This window comes from Hyperolius riggenbachi, chromosome 5 (assembly GCF_040937935.1).
Source record: "Hyperolius riggenbachi isolate aHypRig1 chromosome 5, aHypRig1.pri, whole genome shotgun sequence".
NCBI lineage: Eukaryota > Metazoa > Chordata > Amphibia > Anura > Hyperoliidae > Hyperolius > Hyperolius riggenbachi.
The window spans coordinates 433,034,647-433,045,279 of NC_090650.1; the positions used below are offsets into that span (position 1 = coordinate 433,034,647).

The following is a 10,633-nucleotide window of genomic DNA, read 5'->3' on the forward strand; positions in this document are numbered from 1 at the left end:
CTCCCCCTTTAGCCACATGAGCCTGCAGGAGGGAGAGGGATTGCTCTGTCAGATGAAGCCACGCCTCACTGGTGCCTGATAGCCTAATCATGGTTGTCAGTCTCTAGTAGGGAGGTGTGGCTTCATGTATGAAGGGGAGGAGTGATGTAGTGAGAAGGCAGCTGTTAGTCACTGAGGGAGATGAGGGGTTACAAACTGGTAGGGCAAATAGTATTTATTTAGCAAAAAAATACAATTGTTTTTACAATACTTTCTTCATCCCATTATAAAAATAACGCTATACTGTACATACAAAATCTCAGACACGGGCGGGAGGAGTGGGGAAGTGATCAGGCAGCTGTTGGTCGCTGAGAAGCTATAAACTGGTGCAGCAGCATTTTACTTTATCTAGATAACTTTTTGCAACATATAAGTCTATGAAATGCATATAAAATATCTGTGGCTGAACTCGTGTGACGTCCTATATGAGAGACGTATCTGACAATCTAATCTGCACATCTGTAGGTTGTGTCTTCTCAGGCCTCCAATGTGTGGCAGTGATTTACTTTCTCCTACAATATATAACATCACATTTACTGCAGAAGTTCTATAGAAAATGGATGTGTAAAGACTTTGTGTGTTGCTGTTATCAGCCAATCACTGGCGCGGAAGCACAGGTCTTGTTCTCCTTCCTCCACGCTGTGCGTGGCGCTTCTGCTGATGACAGGTCATGCTAACGGGTCATCAGCAGAAGTCAATCACAGAGAGCAGGAAGGAGCGAGATCTGCGTGCGCTACCCACTGGAACGCATGCACTAGGTAAGCTGATGCTTGTGCAAGGGGAAGGAAGCAGGGACATAGCAATAGGGGGTGCAGAGGTAGCGACCGCATCGGAGCCCTTGGGCCAGAGGGGTCCTGAAGGGCCCTCCCTCAACTACAGTATTAGCTCGCTATTGGTCCTGTGCTGATAATAATCACTTCTATAGATACTATGAATAGTGGTAATCATTAACAAACTGTTCCCCACCCCCTTCCTGCACCTCTGACACTGTAGTTGCCATTGGCAGGTTTTGGTGCGCCGTATCAATTGTTATATACAGAAGTGCTGCACAAGTCTCTTTGCAATTTAATGTTACCAAATATTATTATTCACTCTGTAGCCGGCTATCAATTTCCAAACACCGACAGCAACTTGATTTACTCTTCTGTGTAACCATGGCAACTATACTCTGTGTGCTCTGTTTGGAGTACTGTTGCCATGGTAAGACTGAATAGGTAATTCGCTGCACAGGAGGATATGGGGACACTTGTTCCAGTGATATCTGTTTGAGGTGGGATTTCCACCCTCCTCTGGGGAATGTGCTCTTACTTCCTGTGAGGTCTGTGAGACAGGAAGTGGTGAGAAATCCTCTCTATTGGCTCACAGACAGCAATATAAACAGGACAAACTCTCCCCTTCTCTTCACTATTAAGAACATAAAACAAATTGTCTGAAGATATAATAAAAATCTTGTTGCTATTTAGGAATGCTGTTTTTACATCAGACGTTTGAATAAACTAATAAAGTGTATATTAGCTGCCCTACATTACATTATCTCACACCTCCTGGTTGCTTCTCTCCCCGCATATCTTTATAGAACCTCCCCCCACATATAACACAGCACGGAGGGGCCCAGAGGCGAAGTCCGCAGTGAAGGCGTGGAGGAGTCTGATCGGGACACACAGATCATAAAAGGACAGCCACCCAGCCTCATAATCCAGATATATCCTGACTCTGTTACTGAAGACATCGTCAGGTAACTGGATCACCTTACTGTCATGGTGCACATAACACTGATTTTTATACCTGTCCAAACACCAGGTCTTGTTATTATCTCCAATTCCTGACTGCTCTCCTCTCCTGTCTATACTGGGGTAACACATTCCTACATACCAGTTATCTGATTTACTGACATCCACTTCCCAGTAATGTCTCCCTGAGGAGAAACTCTGTCTGCTTATCACCTGAGGGTATTTCTGAAATCTCACTGATGTTCCTGGGCGATTCTGGCTGATATCTGAACTGGATACAATTTTCATGTCATCTGATATATGTAGATCATTATGAGCTGTGTTTATATCCAGTAATATGTCTGTAGCCTCCTGTATGATGCAGCCTCCAGTTACCCCGGCTATTATATCAGATAACCCTGTGTATAATGTGTGTGAGATGAGAGCCTCATCCAGATCCCGCCCATCATGTCTCCCTCTGTCCTCCTTATCCCCCTCCTCAGTGTCACACAAGTCACCTGTGTGTGATTCCTGTAAGACAGTCAGTGGGTCAGTCATGTTACACAGCTCCTCAATGTGACACATCTTCCTGGACAGCTCGGCCTTCTTTATTTCCAGCTGCTGAATGAAATCAGCCAATGCCAGAGAAAGCTGCTCCTTCTGCCTGGAGACCTCTCTCAGGACGCTCTTCTCCAGGTCATCCAGCTGTCTCCTGAGGTCTCTAAACAGGACAGTGACTCTCTCTGTTACACCAGATGACTTTTCATGGACTTTTCTTTCATTTTCCTGCAGACTCTGGACTTCCTTCTCAGTCTCCTCTGTCTTAGTGATCAGTTCCTGCAGATCATTTTTCAGTTTCTGCTTCTTCTTATCAGAGGCCTCACCCAGCATCTCCACATTATGACCCTTGTGGCCTCCGGCCAAACTGCAGGACACACAGATACAGGCAGAGTCCACAGTGCAGTAATATCTATACAGTTCTCTATGGACGGAGCATTTCCTGTTCTCCAGGGAAGTGGTGGGGTCACACAAGACGTGTTCTGGTGACTTGCTGTGGACTCTCAGGTGATTGTCACACAGAGAAGCTTCACAATGCAGACAGGACATAACAGCCGGTACAGGAGAGTGAATACAGTAAGTACAGAAGACTCCAGTCTCTTCCTGATCTGGCTGAGCAGAGCGGAAACTCTCCACAATGTTACACAATGTTATGTTCCTCTGCAGTGCCGGCCGTTCCTGAAACTCTTCTCTGCAGTCAGGACAGGAATAAACTCCAGCCCCCTCCTGTGTAGCCAACACCTGATCTATACAGAGCCGGCAGAAGTTGTGTCCACATCTCAGGGTCACAGGATCTGTATAAATGGTCAGACAGATGGAACAGTCCAGCTCCTTCCTCAGATCAGCAGACGCCATTCCTGACAGCAGAGGAGAGAAATGAAAGTGAAAGTCTGAGGAACAGAAAAGTGACAACGATCCATGACAAAACAAACATTTTCTTTGTATCTTGAGATAAATAGGACATTTATTTAAACTACCTGCGGACTGCCGCAGTATAAATCTACGGCGGGCAGGGGGCGCTGCCGTTCTGACCGGACGTAAACTCTACGTCCCATTCACCATGCGCCCCTGCCGCTCTGTCCCCGCCGCAATATGCTGCCCTGCCGCCTCTATGATGGCAGAGCACTGTGAGCCGGGCAGGAGCCGTTTTCATTGGCTCCTGGCCCTGTCATTCTTGTAAGCCGTTCCCATTGGCTTACATGGAGTGACAGGGTGAGGAGCCAATAAAAGCGGCTCCTGACCAGCGCACAGCGCTCTGCCGTCATAGCGACGGCAGAGAGAGCAGCCTGCGGCGGGGACAGAGCGGCGTGACCGGCGGGAGCGGTGGATTTTAGCGGCGATTCGTCGGGAAGCGGCGGTTTACTGGACCAGCACCCTCTGGTCCTTAAGGGGGCAGAGGGTGCTGGTCCCGAAGTGGTTAATGAAAGATAATTCTATCAAATCCACAGAAAATACTGGGGGGCACCCAGGCAGACAGAAGAGGTGGAGGTGTAACGATGGCCACACACACGATACAATAAAATAATTCGATTTTACGGCAATTCGATAAAAACGATCGGATCTCCCGAAAAAAATTAAAGCTTTTTTTTTTTTTTCTTCATTCGACTGAAAAATCAGATCGAATTTCCCGTTTTCTTCGATTTTTATCGATCCGGAATGCCAGATATTTTTCTTCAATCTTTCTAAAGATTGTATGGTGTGTGTAAGATTGTCAATTTATTAATATACACACCCTAGCAATTTTCTCAGAGTTTCCAATCACTTGTATCATAATTGGGGAAAAATTGAACATACGTGTGTGGTACATTGGTCAGATTTTTGAAATGTTATAATCAGTCAGAAAAATTGATTGCAATTCTTAAATTGAACAGATATTTAAAAAAATTGTATGGTGTGTGGCCACCTTAGGGCCGATATCTGATAGATTTCACGCTTAGAAAAATAAACAAACACATCAGAAATCAGCGTGTAATGTAGGCACAAGCAACAGATACCTCTCTGATGAGATTCGATCAGAGAGAAATCTTTCTCTAAGTTTGATCTGCCAATAATTGAGTAGTGTATGAGTAGCTCCAGCCCTTCCTATCTACTGCTTGTGAGGATAAATTACAGAGGTGATAAACTGGAGTGAGGAGATAACACTCTGGGGGCTTAATCCAAGTCACTTCTTGATAATGGCAATCATTCATAAAGCATTCCCACGTGCGGTAATGCTGAAAACAGCTGACTTTACTGAGCACTTAGCAAAGTGTCAATTCATAAAGGCTGTTACCGCATGAAAAGCTGACATTACTGAGCAGTGCAGGAAATTACCGCCTTGTGCGGTGACTATCTAAACAAGTCACTAAAAGACAATTCATAAAGATTAGAACAGGCGGTATTGGGTCGGAGAATACCGCTTGCTTTGAAGAGGTGATAAGCGTGCGGATAAGAGCAAAGTTAATGGAGACAGATCTCCCAGGCAGCAGTGGTGAGAGCAGAACAAACAGGGCTTCCCAGAATACCCCAGGCTGTGTTTTTTAACCCCTTGGGTACCTGTTTTCAGATATATTTCACACCAGAAAGCCTGCATGTGTAACATTTCTTGAAGTTCTTCTAAGCTGTGGCAATTAAATAGATTGTTTAGAAAGACTATTACACAGATTCAGCGCAGATTCGGGGTAAACAGAGGCAGTTTAAAATGCACATCTTTTATTGTACTGCTGTCTCTGCACAGAGAAATGTAACAACTCAGCCAGATTCTGGTGAAGCCTTAGTTCGGGAAAATACCGAACTTCTATCGCAAGTGTAAACATTTTTATGAATTTGCACGCAGAAGTCTAAAATACCGAATGCGGTATTTTCCTGCCCAGATTTTTTTTACTGAACACACTGTCATGAATGATAGCCATAGGGGAAAAACAAAATTCTGCTTTTTCCTTAAAAGTTAATACCTCATTTTTTGGTCTACAAGGCAATTTACCTCCCCCCCCCCCCCCCCCCCACACACACAAAAGTGGGAGGAAAGTCCATGTGTCTTATGATCCGAATACAACATATGTGCCCCCCACATCACGAACACCCAATCGCAACGCAAACGCGCATACCCAATCGCAAGCCATACCTGCCTGTCCCTGTGTCTCCTTCTGTCCCTCCGTGTCCTCGGATGGTACAAGCCACATACCTGCAGCAGTCTTCTGCCAGGGCACCATCGGGCTGGCTGCGGTTTGAATATGGTAACCGGCGGAGAGAGGCTCCTGACAGGACTGCTGGTGACTGGTGCACAGCCCTGTCAGTCATGGCTGCCTCTAAGTGACTGGCTCCACACAGTCTCGCCGAGTTCAGGGATTGGCTCAATTAGAAGGGGACACTGAGGCACAGAAGGGAACACAAACAATGCAACACACACGCAACGCAGCCCTGGAAGTAAACACACACACACACTCAGTGTTCTCTCCAGAATTTTTTTCCAGCCGGGTGGCATGAAAAAGTAGCCGGGTGGGTTGCAACCAGGGGAAAGCAGGGGCCGGCAACTCTGCTTACAGCATAGGACATCCCTGTACCCCCTATCACGTCCTCTGCAACCCCTATCACGGCCCATGCATTCCTGCACCCCCTATCACATCACATTCATCCCTGCACCCCCTATCACATCCCATGCATTACTGCACTCCCTATCACCATGCGTCCCTTCACCCCCATTACTCTCACCTAATACTTTACTGCAGCTCCACCTATCTCCCAATAGACAACTCAAACAATACTATTACCTTATAACCTAGGTTATTGCACTCTGACACATTTCATACAATACTGTACCACTATCACAATCCACATATTACTGCACTTCAGTATGCCCCCTTACAGCACCCGCCACACTCTACATATGATTGCACCGACCTACAGCTTATTAGTGATCCCATCCCATCACCCTTCTTACAGCACATACATTGCAGCATTACTACAACCATTCTATTTATAAATACACAACCATTCTATGATTATTACACCCTGCAGTATAGGGTACCCCTCTGCCCTGATCCAGGATGCTTGCACTTTAACACCGCTTCCTCCCCTTAACCATACCTCCCATCTTTTTGAGATGAGGAAGAGGGACACGTAAGCCACGCCCCTGCCACACCCCCATCACAACCCTATTCATGCATACCATAAAGATTTGATAAGAAATATATGTTTTATAATTCAAACCACCCAGGTCTTTTTTATCCTGGTTCATTTTCCTATGTTCCTCATGTTTCATAGTAACATTTTACCATTAGTGATATATCAATTTAAAGGATGGGAATAACATTTACAAACACATTTTTAGTGGAGAGAGATATAGATAGATAGATAGAGATATAGATATATACATACATAGAAAGAGGGACAAAGTCCTGAAAGAGGGACAAATGAGGAGGAAAGAGGGACAGGGGGACAGGGCTCCCAAAGAGGGACAGGTGGGAGCTATGCTTTAACATTTCCCAATGTCACCCCCTCCCCCTGCTCACCCCATTGGCAGCTGCGATTTGGATGAGCTGAATGGCCTCCTTGATGTAGTAGCGCTTGTCCACAGCACCCTGTCCTGCCGCTCTGCTGGAACGTTGTGACCCACTTCCTCAGCCCGCTGGTGCCCGGCTTCTGATCGCAGTACGGCTTCATGCTGAGTGTCTTCACAGCCATGATCGGCTGCGAGGAGAATACACGTGCTGCAGGCAGCCCAGGGGAGGCACTGGCCAGGCCACTGTATGGACGGGAGGGTGGGTGAGAGTACTGCAGGGGACCAGAGGATGTGCTCCCTAGATCCGGCTGCGCTGCATCATATAGCGCATTACTGCACATCGCTTCTCTCCCATATCCCTGCGGCAGCGATCTGAAGATCGGACAGAACTCTACAGGCATGCAGCGCAACCGGAACTAGGGAGCACATCCTCCGGTCCCCTTCAGTACACCCACCCTCCCGTCCGTACAGTGGCCTGGCCAGTGGCTCCCCTGGGCTGCCTGCAGCACGTGTATACTCCTTGCAGCCGATCATGGCTGTGAAGATACTCAGCGTGAAGCCGTACTGCGATCAGAAGCCGGGCACCAGCGGGCTGAGGAAGTGGGTCACAGTGTTCCAGCAGAGCGGCAGGACAGGGTGCTGTGGACAAGCGCTACTACATCAAGGAGGCTGCCGCTGATCTGAAGATATGACAGCTCTACAGGCGCCAGGAGGGCAGCGCAGCCGGAACTAGGGATTGCAATTCAGAGGGAGACCCGCTGTATGCGAGCAGACGGCAGCGCACATGAGCGTGTGATGCGGGCGGGCCTTGGAGCACCCGGGCGAGGTTTCAAAACAGCCGGGCGGCCCGCCCACTTAATAGGTCCTGGGGAGAACACTGACACTGTGCAGTACGCATGCAAAGCAGCCCTGGAAGCACACACACACACACACACACACACACACACACACACACACACAGCACTGTACACACACCATGCAGCGCACACACAACGCTGTACACACACCATGCAGCGCGCGCGCACACACACCATGCAGCGCACACACACAGCACTGTACACACACCATGCAGCGCACACACACACACAGCGCTGTACAAACACCATGCAGCGCACACAGCACTGTACACACACACCATGCAGCACTGTACACACACCATGCAGCACACACAGCACTGTAGACACACACCATGCAGCACTGTACACACACACCATGCAGCACTGTAGACACACACACCATGCAGCACTGTAGACACACACACCATGCAGCACTGTAGACACACACACCATGCAGCACTGTACACACACACCATGCAGCACTGTACACACACACCATGCAGCACATGCAGAGCACACGACACACACCATGCAGTGCACACACAGCACTGTACACACACAGCACTGTACACACACACACACACACACACACACACACACACACACACACACACACACACACACACACACACACACACACACACACACACACACACACACACACACACACACACACACACACACACACACACACACACACACACACACACACACACACACACACACACACACCTCTCCCCTCCCAGCACTTACTCAGGGTGATGGTCTCTGGCTGCTGCCCAGCACTGGCCTCTCCTCCAGCACACGTGCTACACACAGCAACACTGAGCATCCCATTCATATATCCCGCGGGAGGAGGGGCCTGGTCACATGACTGGGTGATGGGCGTGTCCTCAGTGCGGAGGGGTGTGGTCTCCTCTCTATAGCTAGGAAGGCAGTGCTGGGCTACGGGAACATGGCCGCCGCTGCTGATTAAAGCAGAGCAGGCGGCTTGTTCTCTAGTGGCAGCTGCGCGGCATGCAAATGACCCCTGTGACGTCATGCCAGACAGTGCTTGCCGATGGCCGATCTACCCAGGAGGAGGATCCTGTGGCAGAATGAGAGGATGATCTGCTAGTGATGTCTGCATTACTGCTGGATGTATCTCCTCTGTGATAGAGATGGGAAGTTCGGATCTTTTCAATGATCCGGATGATTCGAATCGGATCATTGAAAAGATCCGGATCTTTGATCCGAATCTCGGATCATTTTACTAAGGAAGCATTTCGGGGGTGAAATGACTAGCAGGACAGGAGAAGGGGAGGGGGGTCAGGGGCGTAGCAATAGGGGGTGCAGAGGTAGCGACCGCATCGGGGCCCTTGGGCCAGAGGGGCCCCAAAGGGCCCTCCCTAAACTACAGTATTAGCTCTCTGTTGGTCCTGTGCTTATAATTATCACTTCTATAGATACTTTGAACAGTGGTAATCATTAACAAGCTGTTCCCGATCACCTACTTGCACCTCTGACACTGTAGTTGCCATTGGCAGGTTTTGGTGCGCCGTATCATTTGTTGAGCATAGAGTGCTTGGGGGGCCCCATTGTAAAACTTGCATCGGGGCCCACAGCTCCTTAGCTACGCCACTGAGGGGGGTGGACACACAGAGAAGGGGAGAAGATGGACAGAGGGCAGGGAGTGGACAGAGAAGGGAGGAGGGACGAGCAGAGAGCAGAAATGTTTGTTAGCACACAATACCCACATGCTGCAATCATATGCTTTACATATATTTCACCTACATGTTCATCTGTATACCTTGAATGGAAACGTCGCACAGTGAAAGAAAGCATTCCCAGAAGTGAAGTGCAGCAGTTTAGAGCCAGTGCAAGAGGATCATATTGCCTTTCAATCACAGTGCCTGCAAAGTTACTAAGCTGTGCTGAGCCAAAAGTTTCCCATGTGATCACTGTGCACAACTAGGGAACAGACAGCCTATAATGTGCAGCACCTAGCAGCCAGTATGTGTGCTCTACACATATCTGGCAGTGGCACCCATGTCCCCTCTACCTGTCCCTGCAAGGCTGGCTCCCCTGAGTCCCCTCCAACAGAGCGATCCATTGCTGCTCTGCTTCCAGGACCCCGTTGCCCGCTGAGAGGGGGCGTGTTGCTCCTGGCCCTGCCCCTTTTGCAATCCGAATCACTCATTTTGATGATTCGGATGATCGACTCACAAAATAGATTCGGATCAAAGATCCGAATCGTTCATGATCCGGACAACACTAATCTCCTCTGCGATGGGAACAGCTGCTGGTGTGGAGACAAATCCTACTGCCAGTAAATAGTTGTGGGTTTGTGTGTAAATGCTTCATGGGCAGCACGGTGGTTTGTATGTCTGTGTGGGTTTCTTCACACACCACCCCCCCACAAAAAAAAAAAAAAAAAAGCATACTCATATTAGCTTTCCCCTTAATGGCTCTAGAGGCTATGATACATACACTACACAATACGTACATAGACATAGGACTCTGGTAGGGATTAGATTGTGAGCTCCTCTGAGGGGCAGTTAGTGACAAGACTCTCTCTCTCTCTATATATATATATATAATGTAAAGCGCTGCGGAAGATGTCGCCACTATAGGTACATTGCAGCGCTGAGGGGGTAATTTGGGCGCCAGAGACTCTGGCTACTGGATGAGTAGGAGAATGTCACTGGAGTTTGCAGCGAATGTGCCCCGAGTTCATCTATGCTATAGTCTAAATAAATATATATAAATATAATATAATAAATATACTAAATCCGGCTCCTGTGTACGGAACACAGTGGATGCTGGAGTTAACTTTAGGTAGTGATACGAATGTGGGGAGTGGCGATGACTGGGTAATGGTGGCAAGTATAGTATAGGTCTGTTTTAGGTAAAGTGGGCGGTTAGTCAGGTGCAGGTGGAGAGGGTCAGTGCTCGGGGGGAGGGGGGGTAGTATTAGACATAGGTTGTGTGGTGTTAAAGTGAGTGTTTGTTAGTAGAGGTAATAGTAGACT

General features: G+C 48.3%; 1 protein-coding gene across 1 annotated transcript; it reads right to left on the reverse strand.

Annotated features, from left to right (window-relative positions):
• Positions 1-282: 282 nt before the first annotated feature.
• LOC137519223 (E3 ubiquitin/ISG15 ligase TRIM25-like) lies at positions 283-8,474 on the reverse strand. Its single transcript, XM_068238087.1, has 2 exons — positions 8,376-8,474; positions 283-3,163 (listed from the first exon to the last, which is right to left on the reverse strand). The coding sequence occupies exons 1-2, from the start codon at positions 8,461-8,463 to the stop codon at positions 1,575-1,577; spliced, it is 1,677 nt and encodes a 558-aa protein (XP_068094188.1). The 5' UTR covers positions 8,464-8,474; the 3' UTR covers positions 283-1,574.
• Positions 8,475-10,633: the final 2,159 nt, after the last annotated feature.